General features: G+C 39.2%; 1 protein-coding gene across 1 annotated transcript; it reads right to left on the reverse strand.

Annotated features, from left to right (window-relative positions):
* LOC132038049 (uncharacterized) lies at positions 1-23,495 on the reverse strand. Its single transcript, XM_059428774.1, has 3 exons — positions 23,209-23,495; positions 16,884-16,990; positions 1-443 (listed from the first exon to the last, which is right to left on the reverse strand). Exons 1-3 carry the CDS (start codon positions 23,493-23,495, stop codon positions 1-3), a joined length of 837 nt encoding a protein of 278 aa, XP_059284757.1.
* Between the last annotated feature and the right edge of the window lie 1,257 nt (positions 23,496-24,752).

The following is a 24,752-nucleotide window of genomic DNA, read 5'->3' on the forward strand; positions in this document are numbered from 1 at the left end:
CTAGCTCCACTGATTCTTATCAGAAGCATGCATTACCCTCAAAGCGCGGCCCATTCGATCTACAAAGTTCTGAGGGTCATCCTTTGAGTTTGTCCCCGTGAAAATCGGAGGGTCCAAAGTAAGAAAGTCACGCACGCGGGAACTAACAGCCCTGTCCGGAAGGCCAGCCTGCCGCTGAGTCTGAGTAGCCACCAATCTAGTCAATAACTGGACTGCATCTCGCAAGTCCTGATCTGGAACAGCAGGGGGAGGAGCTGGAGGCTGAGGAGCCGGAGGGACTGGAGCTCTATCATGCTCTTCAGCAACTGATGGAGTAGAGGTAGCATGCGAGGGGGTAGCGCTCTGAGCCTCGCCATGCCCTAACTCGGCTGGGGATACTCGGCTCGGGCCTTCCCCCGCAGCGTCCCGTATTTTGCTGGCCTTCTTCTTTCTCTGAGGCATCGCTGAAATTTAAACAGGAAAAGATTAGATAATGTCATCCTTACTTGGCTCTATCGCACGATCTAGATCATGAAGAAAAGTGTCTTCCTAAATGCCCTGTAGCCTCCTGGCTATAGATATGGTGCATGACATACCGATAACCAGGACTCTACTGGACACGACTCATAGACATCCCTAGGACTGAACTGCTCTGATACCAATTTGTCACACCCCCAACGAGGAGTATGACGGGCTCCGACTCACAGGCCGGGAACCACCTGACTTAACGGTTACCTTGAATACCATATACTATAACTTAGCATACACCTGCACGCAGAAAAGGCCCAACATAGAAATATCCGATAATCCAACATATATGTACATATGCGAACCGACAAGGTCGCTACAACATCACGAGTATCATAAAGCCGGCAAGGCTTACAGGAAAATATCACAACCTAGACAAGGCCGGCAAGACCATACATAGTATCTACATACCCCACTATGTCTATGAGCCTCTAAGAATGTACATATAAACATATATTACATTAACTTAAAAGTACCAAAAGAGATAGCAAGTCCGAGTAAAGTGGCACTTGCCGACACCGCCGAAGCCGGAAAATCCTACCGCGGTTGCTCCTCAATAACCCAATCGTAGCACAAGATGAAATGCAGCGTCCCGTGCAATGGGATGTCGGACGGATAATAATATATACCGAGTATGTATATATATATAATCATATAACATATATATATATATATATATATATAAGAGATAAAATAACTTGAGCCACCTGAGAACGTACAATATACAATGCATGTGTTTAAAAATCATGTGCAAGTATATACATACATATATATAAAAATAGTATCATCATTATAACGTTATAACGTCCTTTTTTAGGACTCGGTGGTAACGTACCGTACTCGTGTGTAACGTACCCGGCCCTTTCGGACTCGGTGTGTAATACCAACTTTCGGGACTCGGTGTGTAATACCAACTCGGGATCGGTGGTTACATGTAGGTGTACCCGCTCGACTATGGGACCGGTGAGTAATACCACTGCATAGTGCTTCATGTAGTAAAATATATATATATATATATATATATATATATACACATATATATATATATATAACAAGGAGTCAATGGTAACAACGGCCGATTTCGGAGTGACATAAGGTCGGTAACCTCCGAACAATTTATGGAATTTGTCGTCAAGAAATAACTTAATGACATAACATGATAACATTTCCAGAATCAATCAAATAATTAAGACATTAAGATTGGAAAGACAAAGCATAGGAGTGGAGTGATTTTTGTTATGGAACGCTCATGTTCATATTCTAGTGGATTCGTGCCAAAGAAAGAGAGAACGAACACCTTACATACCTTATTCGTCAAGCCACCACTTAAAGGATCCTTTACTCCGATGCTCGCCCTTCACCCGAACCTATATAACGAGAAATACATCTTTAATCATACTTTCATCATATTTCCCATCAACTTATATGTACTAGTTATCGAAGACTAATTTGGGTTATGAAAATTTGGGCAAAAGATCTCCCCTATATTATCTACTTCCTCCAAATACCAAAACAACTCCCAAACAATACCAACCACATCAACAACAATATCATCAAGATTCTACAAGATAAATACGTACAATTCCAAGCAAAACTTTCTTCAAACCTCAATCCATAAGCCAACAACATCAACACAACAAACTATAACTTTTATTCTCATAAATATTCCTAAATCAATGTTAATAAAGAGATATTCATACCTTATCCTTACTAGAATAGCAAGATCTTCAGTATTTGTGTTGAATCCGAACCAATTCCATCACAAAACAAAACTATAATCGTGACTACATGTTATCTAGAGCTCGATTAATACTCCGTCACTTGAAATTACTCAAAATCCTCACTTTTGTGTTGTATGTATGCTCTCATATGTTGTTGAGCTTTTAGGGGAATTATTATAGAGAAAGATTAGGGTTTTAACCCTTATATAGTGGGTTGAAGTCCGTGGAAACCGACGTAAATTTGCCTTTATCGTTCACGGCCTTGTTTTGCATTCGTGAAGGGTTTCTCAGGGTTACTTTTTGCGTTCGTGGCCCTAGGGTCGCGTTCGCATAGGGTAATTTTCTGCTCTAGCGGCCTAACTTGTAACGTCAATAACTCTCTCCTCCGATGTCCTATCGACGAGCGGTTTGTTGCTTTGGAAACTACACTTCATGAACTTCAATTTAGGCTTTTGCTTTGCTTCAAAACTCCTCATATACTAAAAGATACGCTTTCTCAAAGTTGGTCCAAAATTGCCCCTTATATTTTCTTCAAAGTTCCAACCAATTTAATTTCCTTGATTCACTTGCCCCTCAATCTCTCCGTAGCTTATTATATGAACTTAAACCCTCACAATCATATGATAAGCACATATAATCTCATATACCTCCTGGAAGGTAGCTCGAATCTTAACATACAAAACTATAGGGTGTAACAGTTCCTGAGTCTCGTTAGAATTATTTTGACTCAAGGAGATAGTTGGCATGACTTCCTAGGCATCGTTGTGGCCTTTAGAATGCTTTCTACAAAAATTAGGCTTTAAATAAAATGAGTTGAATTTTCAGTAAACATACTTTTTTTGAAAATTCGTTGATTCCAAGAGGTCCGGATGATCGTTTAGAAATTGTGTGCATATTCGTTTCGGTTCCCAATGCACTCGGGTGCATTTTTGGACCTGGGTTAGAAATTTAGTTTTGAGGTATTGGGGGTTGACTCGGTCAACGAGACCTCTGATGGGGATTTCGAGGCTACGAGTGTGTTTGTGGTGCGTTTTTATGTATATCTGCATATTTGATTTGTGTCTGGGAGGTTCCGGGATGGTTCTGAGGGTCAATTTCAAGTTTGGATGATACCAGAAAAATCTGGTGTCTGGTGTCGCGCGGAAGCGTGGCCGAACAGCTGGAGCGCTGGCCGAACCGCTGGAGCGCTGAACGAACCGCTGGAGCGGCCGACGGGCAGAATCTTGTATTAGTGTTAAAAGCCCCAACCTTAAGTCATTATTTCATTCTCATATCTCTTAGCTTGGGAGGCGATTTTGAGAGTGTTTCAACTAGTTCTTCACAGAGGTAACATCCTTGACCTTAGAATTATCTATTCACTTCTCTTAACCATTAATCTATGCTAAGATTCTTCCTAAGAGTATGGCCAAGCGGGTTTCTTGGGGTTTTCTTATATAATGAACTTGTGGTTATAAAACCTTGATTTGTTAGTGGATTTAACTTGGATAAGCATGGAATTGATGGATAATAGTTATAGTAACTTGAATCTTCCATTTCTAAGGCTTAATTTGTGAATTAAAGGCTAAGGTTTATGCCAAATTTGAGGGTTGTCATATTAATGATGATTTTGAGAATTAATTGAATATTCCTGTAATTAAAGTAATGGGTTTTGACATTTTAGTATTGAATTTGGCATTTTGGTCATAAAATTTCCGTTTTGCCCTTGAGACCTGTTTTTCCTAAATTAAGGGTTGGAATTTGACCCGAACAGAAAGTAGCCAATATGGGTATCATTATTCATGGTTTCTTACATAGAATTCATATGTGATAGAGTTTGATTATTTGGAGACGCTTCGAAAGACAAGGCGACGTGTGGGTTCGTGGCACCTGTTCAGCTACCAGGTGGGTTATGGCTTCCCTTCGATAGACTCCGGTTAGTTTTCCATATATTTGTATTAGAAGGAATAGAGAATGAATGTGTAGGAAATCAGAAATTTGAGATGGAATCCTAGGATGGTATTGTTGTGTGACTTGTTTGTTCGGGCTTTTTCTTGAATATCGGTGGATTTGTGTGACTTGGGAGTAGCGGACGAAACTTATTTTTGTGCCTAATGATGAAAATTTCCCGTAATAAGTGATTACTTGTGTCATGCCATTAATAGTGAATCTAGTGGATAAATGGGAGGATAAAATGTATCAACGATTGTGATTAAGTCCTAAATGAGTTGTGACGAGGAATTTTGAGTGTAGGGTGAGATTCGTGTTCTAAGCTAATAGACTGATTTAAGGAAGGGGTAATAATGTATATCGATTGATTGACCTGTTATGTGTTAGGACTAGCCACCCTATTATGTTGTGTTTGACTATTCTATTGTGTTGGCTTGATTCCATGAGTTGTTGATAGAGATTAGATCCTATTATCCGTCTTGGTTTGATATATTGTTGGCATACTCACTATTTGTATTGTGCTATAGATACATTATTGGCATACCCACTCTTGGTAATGTGATATTGATATATTGTTGGCATATCCACTGTTGGTATTGTGATATAGATACATTGTTGGCATACCCACTGTTAGTATTGTGATATTGATATATTGTTGGCATACCCACTGTTGGTATTGTGATATGATACATTGTTGGGGTACCCCGGGGTAGTGCTGATGAGAACCCTCCGTGGGCAAAGATCCGGGATCCTGTCTGTCTGTTGGGCAAAGGTCCAGGACGGGTGGCACTTAGACTTCGCGAGTCACGCTGGGTTGTGCTACCAAGACGTTGATATTTTCGTCCGGAGTACATGTGTACACCGCATTTGCATGGTATTGCATTGCATTCATACACTATTGCATTGCATTGTGATTTGATTTTGAGATGTTGGTGTTGTACTTATGGTGTTGGATTCAGATTTGATATATTCAGACTTGGCACATTTGGGATTAGATGCTTTACTTAGGCAATGACATGTACTTGGGTCTTGATATATTGATTGAACTTGTTGAAGTATCCCATAGAACGTCCGTAAGATTAGTCATATTTTTCACCTCTATGTGATGTAGGATAACGGGTGTCTTAATGGTGAGTTGACTACTAGACTAAAACGAACGATTTAATAATATTTGAGTTGTAAGATTGGCTGGTGATTATTGGGGTGAAGTTGATAATTAAAAGGTATTGAGGTACAGTGTGTGGTCGATAGACGTATGACTTGATTGGGTTGTTATCATGTTTATCTTTGAATTCTTTTACTGATATGTGTTACTGACCATTGTCGGCCTATGATACTTACTCAATACGGGTGGATTGTACTGATATTGCACTTGTTACACCCTTTTTGCAGTGTAGATTATTTCAGGTGGTTGATTGTGATGTGTACGAAAATGCGCGGTGCTGATCTTGAAGACCTCCTCCCATTTCATTTCGGGATGGAGGTTGAGTCTTAGAATATAGTGGAAATCAAAATTCATTTAGTCGCTCTTGTACTAGTCTAGACCAGGTCATGGGAAATTGGATCAAGTCTGTAATCATGCGAATACTTGAGTTTATTAAATGTATATTATGATTTTTCGCTGTTACTGTCGATCATCTTTTAGTGAGAATGATTGTCCTTGTTTAATGGTATGTTATTCGATAGAGGGTTCGCCTACCGAGGTGGGAAAGGTAGGTACCCGCGCGACCTGGTATTGGGTCGTGACAAGTTGGTATCAGAGCTTAGGTTACAGATCTACTAGGTACAAGAGCAATGTGTAGTAGAGTCTTTTGGAATGGTATGGATATGTCTGTACCCATCTGCGAGAGGCTATGAGGCATCTTCGGAAAAACTCCCTTTATTCTTTCTATTCGTGCTACTTCTATCAAATTGGTATCTCAGCTGGTCCAATTGGTGTCTAGACGATTCCAATTAGTATCTATATATCCTTGTTTCATCCTCTCTCAAACGGCAAACACCTGTTCTCATGTGTTTGATCTCGTACAAGAGAGGTGTTATCTCGGTTCGTATGTACGGCCTAGTTCGGGCCTAGATCGGGAAGAAGGTTTCGACTTCATAAGGTTTCGTGATAATTTGCGTGGGCACAAAGTGTGAACTTAGGGCAGACAATGATTTCACAATGGTTAAGTTTTTAGTATTGGTATGCGAGGACGAGAGTGAGTTCGCTAGGGATTACCAGATTCAACGAGTATAGTGATTGTGTGTGGAAGATAAGAGAAGTTGAGAGGAAGTGCTAACTTGACAATATTGTGAGGGAGTATGGAGAATCCAAATTCTTAAGGGGATTGGTATTGGTACTTGTTGTGTACATGGAATTAAGTCATGATAAAGAGGATTTGGATAGAAAATTCTTGGGCACTAGAAGCAAGTAATTGGCATCTGGCATGCTTATGAGAATGTGTTTGTGACTGTTATGAGAGTGAGATTCTAGTAACCAAGCAACTGTTAGGAGTTATGTCCACTATTGAATTGAGGCTGAGAGCCTTTGTACTTGTTGTGTGGCTTCAGTGAGTTTTGTCATTTATCGGTGTTGTTATCATGTTGAGTTGATGGTATAGTTGCTTGAATGGTTAGGTGTGCTTAGGTTCGACAATGATTAAACGTTCTAATTTAGTGAATCAGAGATGAGGCTTAAACCTATTCGAGTTATATGGATCATTTGGGAATTCAAAATAAGGAAACTGTTACACCTCCGAATTTCGGGTTGTTGTGTGGTGAATAGACTAACACAAGTAAGGTGTATACGATGTCTCTACATGTAAGAAGGGATACTTAACGATTCTAATTAAGATTCCAAAGACATTTGAGGCGAGAGAAGAGAGTTCGTCGAAGAAAGTGAAGTATAAGTTGTGTTTAGAAGGGTTTTGTCACACCCTAACTTATTAGGGCGTGATGGGCACCGACCCTTACTTAGGGCCGAGCGAACCCGCTGACTCTCGGGAGACTCATCACCATACTGGGCCCTTAAATCATGTCATGAGCGCAAAATGAAAACCTTTCAAAGAACAACATGCTTTTCGTCTTCTTCAGATCAAATAAAATCTGTGATCACATGAGATCTGTAATATAATGCATAATAATACATCGGCTTATAGAGCCGCTTACAATACTGACATGTTATACACGTGACTCTGTCTGCAAAGTCTATAACATAGAACATGATACCACAACACAAATACTCTAACTCGGCAAAGACTCCGGAGGAAATGGAGCTCGCCAATCCAGTTGGGATATCTTCTGCTAACGTCCTCTACTCATCTGTAGGTACCTGCGTGGCATGAAATGCAGCCCCCGAAGAAAGGGGGTCAGTACAGAATATGTACTGAGCATGTAAAGCATGAAGTACGGTAAACAGGATCATAATCGAAATAGGAATTACAGAAATAAGTATAATAATCAGAAAATCATAAGACTTGCCGTTGAAAACATATATCATGCATGTCAATATCATAAAACCATCATGAATACATATAACGTGTCCCGGCCCTCTCGTGAGGGACTCGGTAAATAAAATCATCATATGCATGAACATATAACGGGCCTCGGCCCTCTAGGGAGGGCCGCGGTAAATGAAATCATCATATACATGCCATCATATATATATATATATATACCGTACCCGGCCCTCTAGTGAGGGACTCGGTGAATAGCGTGTCCCGGCCCTCTAATGAGGGACTCGATAAAGGGGATCCTGTCCCCATCATGTACATATATAAGGGGATCCTGTCCCCGGCGCCATCATCATATCATATAACATGCCCCGGCCCTCTAGTGAGGGACTCAGTAAATAAAATCATCATATGCATGAACATATAACGTGCCCCGGCCCTCTAGGGAGGGACGCGGTAAATGAAATCATCATATACATGCCATCATGTCATCATGCCATCATATATATATATATACCGTACCCGGCCCTCTAGTGAGGGACTCGGTGAATAGCGTGTCCCGGCCCTCTAATGAGGGACTCGGTAAAGGGGATATTGAGCTTTGCACGAGCAGAGTAGTGAGAAAACATATGCATACAAATCATCATCTCAGACTCGATAGATAAGTAGACAAATCAACGCTCGAGTATCCAAATAATAGTCACACTTAAGACTCTTGAATATCATTACGAAACATGTCATGTAACGTCTTAAGGATCATAAACATATATCGAGCCAATCCGAGCCCGCCTATGAAAGTTACGGGCATTATACGTTATGGAATCATTTGCGAACATATCAAAGCAATCCGGTTCTGTCTATGAAAGTTACGGACATTCTTAGACATAGAATCTTTTAAGAACAAAAACTCTTTATGCAACATTGAAATCCAATCATACAAAAGACATAAAGACCATAGCTTGACCATATTAAGGATGCCAGCATCAAGAAGCGAATAAGGATCGTAAACATGCTCGGAATTTAAGAATGGAGTTACCCCAAGGCACAAATCAGGTCATATCTTACTTCCTTCTAAGACATGCCAAAAGAAGGAAAGAGTAAGCTTTACATACCTCGTCCGCTTCCTAAGCTATTCCGAACTTAAGTCTCGGCTTCTCAAAATCTACAATATCGTCGTTAGACACCAAGCATTAGTCATAAGCACTTAGTAATCCAATTCCAAACTAGCACTTTATCTACAGAAATTTGGGCAGCATTTCCCCTATAAACTCAACATCCCCGAGAATTCAACTCGGCCAAATCATCAACAACAATACCAACAATCATACTAGCAACATCAATAATCAATTCAAAACGCATCATAACATTAGTAACTCTTTTCTACATAATTCGACAACATTCCATTACATTCAATTCAACTACATACATTCAAGCCAACATCAACGCTCACATGTTCAAGCACTCATCCGAGATCATTCAAACAAGATTCAAGAATACTTCCAACAATCCGCACAATATTCAAAACAACCCATCCAATATACCATGCAACCCGAAACCTCCCAAGTTCCAAAAAACAACAACAACACGTTTCTTTCTTCCAAATTCATCAACTACACCAACAATTCACACATTGACAACATTATTATCATAAATACAAGAAACTATATTTAATTCACATTAGCTTCCATAACGAACCACAAACGACTATAACTTCAATTTGAACCATTAAACTCCATTTGCATCATAGAATCCACAACACAACATCCCAAACATACTAAATAAAATTAGTTCTTCAACCTACACAACACCACATATACATACCAAGCTAAAATTTCAACTTGAACCATTCAATACCTTCATTCTCATCACATAATCCATGACAACAACAACCAAAATACTAAGTAAAATCAATTCGCCATAACCTACCAAAAACAACCCCTATACGGCCAACATCAACATGCATAAATTTCATGATTTTCATCCATTTCCACATACCACAACATGTACAAACCATCCATAACACATGAAAAATAAGATTGAACCTTACCTTTCCCACTTGGTTCTTCACTCGGCTTAGAGTTGTGTTTTGCAAGAAAGAAGAGTTTGCTTGCTCCAACAACTACCCCATGTTAATAAGGACCTTCCAATTAGTAGGAAATCTAGAAGAAAATAATTTTCTTGATCAATTCCCATGGCACCATTTTCGGCCAAGCTATGGCCGAATGGTCTCTCTCTCTTTCTCCATGCTTCTTGAATTTTCTTGAGGTGAAGATGAAGAATATGACTAATTAGTCATCTAGCATAATATATATATATAATGCATCCACAAATGGACTAGGGCCCACCTTTACATGACACGGCCACTTCTAGCCCCATTTCATGAAATATTAAGTTTCCAAAATTTCACTTTTAACCCCAAATTTTCCTTAATATTCCATCCCAATAAAATCATAAGCAACTCATGCCTTAAAACAAAGTCGGAAAATGGCCTTGTCCTTAACTTTCCGCAATTAGCTCGGAATGTCCCAATGTACAAAATACGGGATATAACATCCTTCCCCCCTTTAGAACATTCGTCCTCGAATGTTCAACTAGTCTCATAAGGCCTTATAAGGATCTCGGGGGGTTTCCTTTATTACCATAGCATGTACTCTCATCTACCAACCATATTTCTTTTTCATCTCCTCTTACCAAAGGCCACGTTACGAATAATGTAATAAGGTCCAATACATCTCGGGTTAACCTTCTCCTTCTTGTCGGATCTCATTACACCCTTCGTGGGTGGTATTTTCAAGCATACCCGCTCGCCAATCCGAAATTCTAAGTGTCGACGTCGACTGTCGTCATATAATTTCTATCGTCTCTGAGCTGCTAATAGCCGTCCCCTGCTTTAACTATCATCAGCTGATATAATTCTGAAAGAATCTGACACATAAATTCACTCTCTCTCCCAGTAGCCAGCTAGTTCTGATCATCTTGCTTAAATCGTCTTAATATCCTCTTTTACTCAACTTGGACAGTCTAGGCACATTATCTCGTGTCATCTCTTTATCTTAAATTCTAACTCTCCTATTGTCCCTTTGCTAAGATCTTGCTCTCAACTCTCCTGTCACACATGATGTTGCAAATATATGAAAGTGTTCAAATTAGCCAAAGAAATACCTTAGCGTCGCTTCACTAATTCTTATGTTTTACCTTGTCTTCTCTTCTCTTATCTTACCATCGGTATCGGGACAGATCTTTAGTTCAACCATGGCCATGCCCCCTTTGTTCTCAGCGCTAATTCTACTTTAGTCATTGGCTCAAACCATCGTTACATCTTTCTGTAATGTACCCAAGATATCATAACTGCCTTATCATTACTAGGCCTTTATTCTTCCTAACCAGTGCTCACTTAGTCTCATTCTTAGCATACCAATACTTGTAGGTTGCATCCTTATTCTTGTACAACTTGTATAAAGTATGTTCAATCATAGACATGGTCTTTCCGTCCCCTGGTTCATTCTGCCCTATATATCTCGTTCATACTGGAACTCGCTCGCCTCATTTTGTCAGATTTCTTTTTCTTCCTTTATTTACTCTTAACTTCCTTATTTCTTACAAGCTGCACTGTCATTAGCGAACGACTCTATTGCCCACATCTTAACCCCTAATCCAAAGAAGTAGTAGTTGTTGTCTTTCACAACGTCTCCGTAAGTTACTCGTTATCATTCTCTTGTCGTATTCTCTCCTTTTTTTTTTTTTTTGCATCCATTTTCCAATGTCATCATTTAATATCTCCACAATTAATTCTCAGCACTATCTCAATTACCATCCTAACTTCTACCCCTTTTGCTGGCTTTTGGATCTTACTAACTTGTCTCGGCAAGGAATCTTACCTGTAGCCCGAGCGTCCGTATCAAATATATCGTAGTGTCGATTGTCTCCATCTTACATTTGCATCTCTCGCATCCGCTTCCCCCCTTTAAGGGGTGTACTTATACTGTTACCCAATTATACTTTGTCCTATGTCCGCATTTTCCAATCTTAATTAGGCAGCATTTTTATTCCGACATTCGGATCCTCTTACCATTCATCTACTCGCTTTGTTTCTTTTCCAAATGTCATTATGTTAGTACTTCCCAAGCTTATCCTATAGCGAAACAAAGATCGCTTGCCTTGTAACATTCGTGCCTTTTATTTTTCTTCTCACTTGAACTTCGTTACCCTGTCCGGTTATTGCTTTCCATATACCGCCACGTTGGTTGCCGGAATACACATATCCGCTGATGTAGCCATGTACGGAATATCATAGACATACGTACACATATATTTACTACCATCTCACTTACAAACTATTTCCAAACACCATTCCAACTACCCCATAAAGCCGTACCTTCTTTCTCTTCATATATACGCGATATATATATATTAGATTACTCTAGCTTCCCATTTGGTTCTCCCCGTGTCCGACTTTATAGATTTTGCAGTACACTTCCTGCGGGGTCACCCATCCTAAAATTTCTTCACTCCAAAGACGCTTAACTTTGGAACTCGATGAAATGCGATGCTTTAATGCTAGTATGATCGTGTCCACCTCACCGCATGACCTTCATCACATAATCCGGAGCAAATCGTCTTGACATCTTCCGAAACATTCTCATGACACATCCCTCCGAACTAGAGAGGTCCTTACTCTTCCGATTACACAATTACTATGTTGCCCTTTTCAATCCTCAATATTCACTTTCACCTATGGACATGACTACTTTCCGTCCTAGACTCCTGGATTCCCAATGGACGAACACACCTTGATCGCCGTTACTTATAAATACTTTCTATCGGCCTTTGATTTCGCTCTCATTTTACCTCGTTCCTCATCCTTTCTATAACCGAGTCTTTCACAATCCGTCACTTATAGTACTCGTATCCTTGGCTATACATGTCATGGTCTATTACTACACCGTTATCTCGCTTCCTTCTTACTTCCTTCTCTTCCAATTACCCTTTCTTTTCTTATGCTCACTATCATTTCTTATTATATAACCCTTATTCCAAACTTTCCCTACAGAACTTGATAAGCCTTCCTTATTCGTTCTATAGCTCGCTTTTCCGTTTCACACTTGCCTTTACATTCTAGCTACATAAACCACACGATAGCTTTGGCCACTTTCTCGCTAGGCTTTACTTATTTTCATAACAATCCTCATTATATCTTATTCGTAATCAATCCTATAATGTAACACTTCTTAACCCTTTACCCTTTCTGGTCCACTTTATCCTTAATATCTCACAAGCTGTCTTATCAATACATTCATATCCATCACAATTATTTTCCTCCCGTATTACGTCTTAATCATACTATTACTTCTTTTAACTATAAGCTCGTCATAATTCATCCCCGCTTATCAATTCAATCTGCCTTAATATAACTCTCATCAAGATTTTCCTCGTTCTTTTCTAAATCATCTCTTAGTATCACAAGCCCTTTCCAATTTCTTTGTACCATATCGATATCGACCTTCTAATTATTATTATCCTCAATTCAAGTTAACAACTTCTCTCGAGGTCAGCCGTACTTGTAGCTTAGTCAAATCTTATCATTACTATTGGCACGACCTTTCAAGTCATATTACAAACCTATATCTCATTCTCTCTTTATTTCTAGGAAAATTTTGGCAGAGTTTCCTCTGTAATTGTTACTATCTCAAAATCTCCGCACGCAGGAAATACCAACAATGCCTCACAGGGCCAACATATGTATATATATATATATATATATATATATCATATCATATCACCACACAAATTCTCCCAATATCACAACATAAAATGATGAACATACCTCGTATGCCCAACTCAAACGCACCGTTACACTTTCTTGTTTACTCTCCCCTTTAATCTTCAACTTGTATTTCAATCGTACTTCAATATCTTATCCGACATATATCTTTCATACCTTTACTTACCTGCGTGCTTTTAACTTCCAATATCGCTAGTCACTTTCTTTTGTCGATGCCATTCTTCTGCTGAAATCGAAGGTGAGTATAAGGAACCTCATTTTCTATAACTTGGCTCTATGACACGATCTAAGAGGTGAAAGAAGAGTAACCACCCTAGATGCCCCGTAGCCTCCTGTTTATAAATGTGGCGCACTTCACACCATAAACAGGACTCTACCGGACACGACTTTTGCAAACAACCCCTAGGACGAACAAGCCTAATACCAATTTGTCACACCCTAACTTTCCATAGGGCATGATGGGCACCCGACCCTTACTTAGGGCCGAGCGAACCCGCTGACTCTCGTGATACTCATAATCATGCTGGGCCCTTAAATCATGACATGAATGCATAATGAAAACCTTTCAAAGAACAACATGCTTTTCATTTTTCTTCGCAAATCAAATAAAATCAGAATCATATGAAATCTCGTAATATAATGCATAATAATACATCGGCTTATAGAGCCGCTTACAAACCGATCGTTATATATACGTGACTCTGTCGCAAAGTCTCTAACATAGAACATGATGCCACAACATAAATACTCCGACTCGGCAAAGACTCTGAGGAAATGGAGCTCGCCAATCCAAACTGGAACATCTTCCTGCTAACGTCCTCTACTCATCCGTATACCGCGTGGCATGAAACGCAGCCCCCAAGAAAGGGGGGGGGGTTTAATATGTACCGAGCATGTAAAGTGTGAAGTAAGGTAAACAGATCATAATCGAAATAGGAATTACGTAAACGAGTATAACAATCGAAAACCATAAGACTTGCCTTGAAAACATATATCATGCATGTCAATATCATAAAACCATCATGAATACATATAACGTGTCCCGACTTAGAAGGGACATAAATAAAATCATCATATATGCATATATATCGTGTCCCGCCCTCTAGAGGGACGCGGTAAATAAAATCATCATCATGTCATCATATATATGCATATATATATATATATATATATATATATATATATATATATATACCGTACCCCGCCCTCTAGTGAGGGACTCGGTGAATAGCGTGTCCCGCCCTCTAACGAGGGACTCGATAAGGGGATCCCGTCCCCATCATGTACATATATAAGGGGGATCCGTCCCGGCCCATCATCATATCATATAACATGCCCCGGCCCTCTAGTGAGGGACTCAAGAATAAAATCATCATATCATGAATATAACGTGCCCCGCCCTCTCTAATGAGGACGCGGAAAATGAAATCATCATATACATGCCATCATGTCATCATGCCATCATATATATATATATACCGTACCCGGCCCTCTAGAACAAGCACATCTAGTAAGAAACCATATAACATACATCAGCTTTGCACGAAAGAAAGAGTAGAGAAACCATATGCATACAAATCATCATTCGAACTCAATAGATAAGTAGATCAAATCAACGTATCGAGTATCCAAATAATAGTCACACTTAAGACTCTTGAATATCATTACGAAACATGTCATGTAACGTCTTAAGGATCATAAACATATATCGAGCCAATCCGAGCCCATACTATGAAAGTTACGGCATTATACGTTATAGAATCATTTGCGAACATATCAAAGCAATCCGGTTCCATCTATGAAAGTTACGGACATTTTTAGACATAGAATCCTTTTAAGAACAAAAACTCTTTATACAACATTTGAAATCCAATCATACAAAGACATAAGGACCATATTTCTACCATATAAAGAATGCCAATATTAAGAGAGCAATAAGAATCGTAAACATGCTCGGATTTAAGAATAGAGTTACCCCGAGGCTCATATCATATCATACTTACAACTAAGACATGCCAAAAGAAAGGAAGGTTAGCTTTACATACCTCGTCCGCTTCCTAAGCTATTCAAACTTAAGTCTTGGCTTCTCAAAATCTACAATAATGTCGTTAGACACCAAACATTAGTCATAAGCACTTAGAATCCAATTCCAAACTAGCACTTTATCTACAGAAATTTAAAAGATTTCCCCTATAAACTCAACATCCCCGAGAATTCAACTCGGCCAAATCATCAACAACAATACCAACAATCATACTAGCAACATCAATAATCAATTCAAAACGCATTCTAACGCTAGTAACTCTTTTTCTACATAATTCGACAACATTCCATTTACATTCAATTCAACTACATACATTCAAGCCAACATCCAATGCTCACAAGTTCAAGCACTAATCCGAGATCATTCAAACAAGATTCAAGAACATTCCAACAATCCGCACAATATTCAAAACAACCCATCCAATATACCATGCAACCCAAACCTCCCATTTCCAATAGGAACAACAACAACACATTTCTTTCTTCCAAATTCATCAACTACACCAATAATCCACACATTAACAACATTATCTTCATAAAACAAGAAACTATATTAAATTCACATTAGCTTCCAAAACAGCCCACACGATATTAACTTCAACTTAATTCATTAAATCTTCATTTTTCATCATAAAATCTACAACAATCAACAACCAAAACACTAAGTAAAATTTAATTCATCATGCCTACACCAAAACAACATATACACGGCTACAACTTTCACACCACAATTTCATGAATTTCATTCATTTTCACATACTACAACATGTACAAATCATCCATAACACATGAAAAGAGAAGATTAAACCTTACCTTTTTCCCTTAGTTCTTCAACTTGGCTAGGGTGTGTCTTGCAAAAACGAATGGTTGGCTTACTCCAACAACCACTCCACGTTAATTAGGACCTTCCAATTGGTTGGAAACCTAGAAGAAAATATTTTTTTGATCACTATTTTTGGACCTCAATTTTTCATCACCTTGGCCGAATATGGCTTTGTTTTTCTCTCCAAGCTTCTACAATTTTCTAAGGGGTGAAAGATGATAAATGTGATGAATTAGTCATCTTCCATATATTATATGAATCATACAAGTGTACCATGCCCCACACCTAACTTGGACCAATTAAAATTAGCCAAACCAATGGAATCCACCATACACACGGCCAACTTGGCCATTTTCATGAAATTAATTAACTTTCCATAATTCACTTTTAACCCCAAATTTTCCTTAATATTCCATGCCACTAAAATCATAAGCAACTTATGCCTTAAAATAAAATCGGAGGTCGAAAGTCTCCATCTCGTATCCCGGAATAGTCTTGTTCCTAACTTATCATGGTTACTGATTATCCCGACGTACAAAATACGGGATATAACACTTATGGAGGATTTGGGGGTACTGGAGCTAAGGTTGAAACTCCCCTTTAACCTTCTAAAGCGGGTGAAGTATGGGAAAACTGAAATAAGGCCTTACCCTGAGGTTCACTCTCCTCTATATCCATAGAAGACTCCCGTTCAATCCCCTCTTCACCACTACCTTGCCCTTCTGGGCTGCTGTAGCTTTTCCTTTCATCAACTTTGCTGAAAACATAATGCATAGTTAAGAAAAAGGGAATTCATATAATATAGCTCTATCGCACGATCTATGAAGAAGAAAGACTCATTATTCCTAACGCCCGCGACTCTTGTTTATAAGCGTGGCACGCCACACCCATAAACAAGACTCTTTACCGGACATCGGCTCATACACACCCTAGGACGGAATCGGCTCGATACCACTTTTGTTATGACCCAACTAAGGGCCGTGGACGGGTACCGTAGCCATTCCCATCGGCACCACCCATCATACTCATCGTCAGACTTTTACTGAATATACATTACTCTCAGCACGGGACTTGTCATAATACAATCATTATCATTTCCAAAATACATCCACTTTTATGTACCTAAGCCCACGAGGCTGTCAAAAATGATATACAAATATACACTGTAGTAATCATGAGCCATCTACTACCCACACATAAGTATCTACGAGCCTCTACAGGAATACTAAGACATAAGGATGGGACAGGACCCTGTCGTACCCAATACATGTACACAAAAGGATATACCCAAAATCTGTAACTCCGGAGTAGTGAGTGCCCCCGTATATATATATGTGTAATGTGCTCCTAGAATCCAAATCTGCCTCCTCGTCTACACTGTGTACATGAACACATAGTCCAAAAAAGGACGCGTACGCAGCAATGTACCGAGTATGTAAGGCATGAGTAATACTAATGTAATAAAGAGATAACGAAACATGAAACAAGGATATAACCTATACATCAATTGCCTGTTAAGGAGAATAAGATACTTGCTTAAATTTTTAACGAAAACACATGTCATGCATATCAAATGTACCATCATCGTTAACCCGCGTCCGGGTAACTATCGCACGCCGCCCACTAGTTTTGTCATGTTCGGCCCTTCTGCACGCTCGTAATCATAAGCGGCACGCCGTAATCATAAGCACCGCCTAATCGTGTCATGTCCCGCCAAATACCTGGTGTAATCTAAGCCGCCCCCGCCTTAGCGGTGTCATGTCCGGCCGAACGGGCACGGTGTAATCTTATCATTTGACACTTATCATAAAAGCATGCATTAGGGAATCAATTAAAAGTTACAACTTTATTGGGGTGACATAATGTCGAGAACCCCCAATACCATTAGCGGAGTAGTCATGATTATCTTGTCTCACCTTGAAGAAATTAGAGTTATAAAGTGAGTCTAGCAACAATGAATAACATCAAGGAATCACAGATCATTAACATCATAAGAATATCATATCGTAAGCTTTAGAATCTCTAGACTTAGAGTCATCATCATCATTGATCATATTCACATAACATATCTCTTATCTTTATCTCATGAGTAGTTCCTAATAGTCATAGACTCATAGTTGCCGAATATGAGAACGCATTGAAAGTTAAAAAGCAGTCATACTATAGGAGTCATGCCTTACAAAAAGAAGGGACTAGCCACATACCTTGCGTCTCTCCAACTTTATCAATTAAACGCTTTTCCTCCAATGTTCACGATTCTACCTTCAAGAGAATTTGTATTGAGATTAGATAATCGGAAACATGTTTTAAGCTAAAGCTAATGAAAAATTGGGCAAAGATCTCCTTGTTTCTATAACTTTCTCCATATAATATAACAACTCCCCAAACATCAACAACATACCCACAATATCATAATCAATGAACTTCCGTTAAGTCATTATTCAATTCCCAAAATTCCTTCTCAAAGTCATTCATAACCATAGCTATAATACAACACCACATTCATCCTCATATAATGCTTCTCCAATATTCTTTAGACCATTCATAACAAGATTATACTCATAACATGTCAAGAATCATGATTCATATCAACTACTATTCAAACATACCATTGTTTCCACATTTGAACTCCATATTCCACTTTCTTCCTCAATCCAAGCCTTTCAACCATTCAATATTATTAATGACATGTAATGATCATAAAACTCACCTTAGATTATGTAGGAACAATCTTTGACGAAGATATCACTTGGTAGAAAACCCAACTTCAATTCCAAAGAGATTATTGGCTTCTAACAACCCTAATGGGCGCCTATATACTTGATTTCCTTTGGTTATTGGTGTTTGATCTTTGATATACCTTGGATTTATGTTGATCTAGTGTGGAGAATGTTCTAGAGGTATGGAGAGGGTTTTTGGGAGCATTTAAGGTCTGTTGGTAAAGAAAAATGGGAAAAAACGAAGTGGGCCAAATATATATGTGACTTGGAACTTTTCCACCGACACAACTAACCATGGACATACGGTTCGTATGTCATAGTTACCGTCCGTATGTCCAACCGTATGTTGGCCAAATTATGCACAACTCTCTCGATGTTGTTTTACGCCTCGTGCATGATTACGTAAGTCCGTATGTTGGGCCGGCATCTCTCGCCTAGTCAACAAACTTTCACGAAAATTACTTTCTTCGATTATCTTAGCCCTTAATCTTTCGGGTACACGTTAATAATTGTCAAAAGTCTTTCTTTAACCCGATAGGGATATCATAGCAGCCTCTCTCGGGCTTACATTAGTTTGCTTACGTACGTTATCGACGCGAAACTTTTCAAGCGGTAACAAAGACAAATGAGAACCCCCGATTCTACTACGTATAGTCATGATCATCATGCCTCACCTTGAAGGAACTAGTATCATCAGGTGAGTCTAGCAACTATGAATACATCATGGGATCATTAGCTTCATAAGAATATCACCTCATAAGCTTTGGGATCTCTAGACTTAAACTCATCATTATCATTGTCACATTCATAGCGCATCTCTTGTCTTTGTTTCATGAAAAACTCTCATTAATCATAGACTCATTGTTTTCAAAATATAAGAGAGTTATGGAAAGATAAGGAAGTCATATTGTAAGGATCATGCCTTAGAAAAAGAAGGGACTAGCCTTACATACCTTTTCGCCTTTCTAACTTGCCGACTAAATGCTTCCTTCCAAGTTCGCAATTGTCACGACCCAACCCCCAGAAACAGGACTAGTGCCCGAGCTGGGCACCCATACGCACCCGTTAACCATAAACAACGTACAAACAGATTATGCATATACAAAAGTCGACACGCGTATCATAGCTGGCATAACCAAATCGTATACGTACGTAAAAGTGAAACGCGCCCAAATCGGTCACAAATACATATATACATATCATTGCCACAACTTTCAAAGAAATGACATCACATATAAGCTGCCATGCTAATGTCGAACACTAGGGACGTCCAAAACACAAATCACGTACATGACCGAACAAAGCTGACTACCCATACCCACACATATATGTCTACGTACCCTAAGAGTAATAACAAAATCGTATTTTATCGGGACAAGCCCCACCGTACCCACGAATGGTCATATACATATGCATCGGAAGAGTTCTGGACAAGATATAAATCTCGAATGTAGCGGAGCGCTCCAAAATACGAATGGAAATCCTAAGTCGTCGAATCATCACAGCGAGCACCGTACCGCGCGGCATGAAACGCACCCCGAAGAAAGTGGGGGTCGGCGCACGGAATACGTAATTTGCATACGCAAAGCATGAAATCAAGTAAACAAGATCATAATCAAAACCAAAGTACGAAAAGTAAATGCAATATCCGTAACATAAAAATGCTTACTCATTAAAACACAACCGCTTACTGCTCTTAGAACACGGTCGCCTCCCGTCATTGGCGCGATAACACGGCGCATAACACCGAAGGTTTCAATCTCCCAGAATCGACATATCACATCATAACACATCATAACGCCATAACACAAAAGATAACACCAAATATACACGTACCCGGCCCCCTCTAGCGAGGGGCCCCGCGAACCCATTACCTGTTCTAGAGTATCACACATGCCGCACGATAACACAATCCACCGTGACTCGGCGAAAGATATAACAACCATATGCACGGTTATAGTCGCGGGAGACTATATGCACGAAAACATTTTCAAAACCCACAAAGTAGTCAAAACGAACTATCATTTAAAATCGAGAGAATAGTCAAATCAAGTTTCTAACGACACTTAGAACATATCAAATATAAATTTGCGCATCACGGATACGTTTCAAAACCATGCTGTAAGTAGCCTACGGAACAGAAATCATAATCACACACATGCACCCGATAGGTAAGTAAGTGATCGATGCCCGAGGGTTAAGACGATAGTCATGCAGTCCTTTTCAAAAGTCGTTCGAACTCCGTACAAAGGAAAGTCGCGGGACCCACGGGACGAGCGTCAACCCACCCGAGCCCGCCCGCCGAGGATATAGTCATTATACGTTACAAAACCTTCTACGAGCATGTAGAGCATCCGTGGCTTCGTTTTCACGGTTACGCCTTTTTTCGACATAACCTTAGAACAAAACTTTTACGCAAACTTTAAAATCCGCTCATACCAAAGACATAAGTGGTGGCCATTATTCTAGTACATTACAAATGTCAACATTAAGAAGAATAAGAATCGAGACATGCTCTGACGCAAGAATAGAGTTTCTGAGGCTCGTGTCATAGCCTATTTACAACTAAGACATGCCAAAAGAAAGAGATTAGGCTTTACATACCGTCCATTTCCTACGTTTGTCAAAAACCTACGCTCCCGCTTCTCAATATCTACAATCACATCATTGGCTCCAAACATTAGTCATAGACACTTAGGAATCCAATTCTGGGTTAGCATTTCATTTACGTAAATTAAGCAACATCTCCCATATAAATTCAACAACCCCGAGAATTCAACTCTACCAAATCTTCAACAACAATACCAACAACCATACCAACAACATCAACAATCAATCTAAAACGCATTATAACGTCAATAACTCTTTTCTTACATAATTCGACAACATTCTATTTACCTTCAAATTAACCACATATGATCAAGCCAACATCAATGCTTATACATTCAAATACTAATCTTAAACCCTTCAACATGATTCAAGAATATTTCAAACACTCCACACAATATTCAAAACAACTCAACCAACTTACAACTCCACCCGAAACCTTCCAAATTCAATAAGAACAACAACAACACAATTCTTTTCTTCCAAATTCATGAACTACACCCACAATCTACACATTAACAACATTAACCTCAATAATACAAGAAACTATAATAAAATCACATTACTTCCCAACAACCTACAAACTATTACAACTTCAATTTGAATCATTAAACCATCACTTTCATCATAGAATCCATACAACAACAATCAAAACACTAAATAAAATTAGTCCATCTTATCTCACCAAAAACAGCCCACTACACGGCCACACACCAGCATCCATATTTTAATGATTCTCAACCATTTCAACACACTACAACAACCAAGCATGCTAAGTGAATTTAATTCATCATTCCCACACAACATTGCATATACACTACTAACCTCCACATGCCATAGTTCATGAATTTCACCCATTTTCACATACTACAACATACATAAACCATCCATAACATATAAAAAGAGATTAAAACTTACCTTCTTCACTTAGTTCTTCAACATGGCTTGGGTTGAGAATTCAAGAATAAATGTTTGCTTGCTCTAACAATTACTCCATGTTGTTTAGACCTTCCAATGAGTTGAAAAGCTAGAAGAAATTATTTTTTTGATGGAGATTTTTGGACCTCAAATTTGGGTCTCCATGGTCGAATAGCTCTTCCTTTTTCTCTTCAAGTTTCTACAAGCCTCTGGTGGTGAAGATGATGAAAAAATGAAACAAATTGTCATATTTTAATTGCTTGAATTAATCTTCCATGTGGCCATGGCCCACATCCCCTTTGGCCGGCCACTTGGCCCTTTGTACATGAAATACTAACTTCTTCAAATTCACTTTTAACCCCAAAATTTTCCTTAATATTCCATGCCACAAAATCATAAGCAACTTATGTCTTTAAACAAAATCGAAGGTCAAAAATCTAACCTCGTATCCCCGGAATAGTCTTGTCCTTAACTTATCACAACTAATCGGGAATGTCCCAATGTACAAAATGCGGGATATAACATCCTCTCCTTTAGAACATTCGTCCTCGAATGTTAAACTAGTCTTAGGGTCTTATAGTATTTCGGGGGAGTCTTTTCGTAGCTGTCACATACGGTTCGCTCATCAATCAATATAACCCGTTAAGGAGTTTAGACGACCTGTAGGTATAGGAAATACATAGGGATATTCATTCTTTATCTGTTCCCTGTTGTTGGTCCGCCACAATACCTTACGGAAGCTACGCCTTTAGCACATAACCTTTTCACCTGTCGATTCAGTATGACCATAGGCTGCTCCTCGTAGGATAATTTCTCTGTCATCTGGATATCATCTGTGGGAAATACTCTGGAAGAGTCACCTATACATTTGTGAAGCATTGACATGTGGCAGACTGGATGCACTGCTTCAAAGTCAGACGGTAGATCTAATTCATAGGCAACCTTGCCTATTTTACGAACAGTCTGATAAGACCCAATATTTCTCGGACTAAGCTTTCCTTTTTTGTCGAATCTCATAACACCCTTTATGGGTGACACTTCCCTAAATACCCAATCGACAATTGGAACTCTAAGTGTCGATGTCGCTCATCGGCATATGGCTTCCGTCGACTCTGGTTGCTAAGAGCCTTTCCTGAATAAGCTTCACTTTATAAATAATTTGCTGGATCATACCAGGGCCAACTGACTTAATTTCACCATCATCGAACCAACCACTGGGTGACCTGCACTTCCTGCTACACAAAGCCTCATACGGCTATCTGGATGCTAGAATGGTAGGTATTGTTATATTCAAACTCACAAGCGGCAAATGATCATTTCAAGAAATTTCTTAAATCAATAACGAGTTCGTAACATATTTCTTAATGTCTAAATAGTAGTACGCTCGATACGCGCGTCCATCGGCGGTGAAATGCCGTGCTAAGACTCTTGCGGTTCAATAGACGACGTCATTAATCCTTACATCCTTGTCACCATTTACCTTTACATTCGAATGCTCACTCATATGACTTTGTCGCTAGTAAATATAATGGTTATGTATATACGAAATGGTCCTGCACCCTTCGCCATCCTTTGCGTCGCTATACTATGGCGGCAACTCGTAATTCGAGTTCAAACAGATCCTTGGGCTCTTGCCATAACTTTTCCTTAGCTTTTTGCCCTCAAATCTTCTAATGCTACACAAAAGTACAAGGTAAAGCCTTACTGCCTTTCGATTCTCTTATAGCACAAACATACGTGTCCTCGATCCCCATGTATTGACGATCGTTTCGAACTCTAGCTCCAAGCTAGTAAATTTCCCTTTCCGGAGCATGAGAACGCCATCATCTCTTCCAAGTTCAATATGTTCTCCCCCCTTATATTAAGGAGGTCCTAATACACCAATAATTTTTAAATATCCATCGTCTTCGGCACTTGTCTTTCGAGAGTTAGAAATCTCTTAGCATCGTTGCATGGCCTAATCATTCTTTCCTTTACTTCTCATTCCTCTTTTGTCCATACTACCACACTCTATCCCTCTCACACGCCTTCCCCCAAATTTTTACCCAAACAGTATCGTGATTCGCCCGTCGTATCTCTTGGAGGCTTTACTTCTTCATGTTTCTTACTCTTTCGCTTTTCCCGATATTCTGGTCACCTTACCTTCCTTCTACTCACTTTCTTTCTTTTTCTCCAATATCATTAGTTTAGAACTTTCCAAGCTTAATCTGTAGTAAAAACGCGATCGGGCACCTTATATGGCATTTGTGTCATTTTATTCCTTTTCACTTGAAC

This window comes from Lycium ferocissimum, chromosome 11 (genome assembly GCF_029784015.1).
Source record: "Lycium ferocissimum isolate CSIRO_LF1 chromosome 11, AGI_CSIRO_Lferr_CH_V1, whole genome shotgun sequence".
Lineage (NCBI taxonomy): Eukaryota > Viridiplantae > Streptophyta > Magnoliopsida > Solanales > Solanaceae > Lycium > Lycium ferocissimum.

Coding starts and splice junctions, on each gene's coding strand:
- LOC132038049 (XM_059428774.1), bottom strand. CDS start 23,495: ATGAGATTCGACAAAAAAGGAAAGCTTAGTCCGAGAAATATTGGGTCT. Junction 16,991..23,208: donor AAAGGCGTAGCTTCCGTAAG/GTATTGTGGCGG, acceptor TTATGTTTTCAG/CAAAGTTGATGAAAGGAAAA. Junction 444..16,883: donor AGAGGAGAGTGAACCTCAGG/GTAAGGCCTTAT, acceptor TTTAAATTTCAG/CGATGCCTCAGAGAAAGAAG.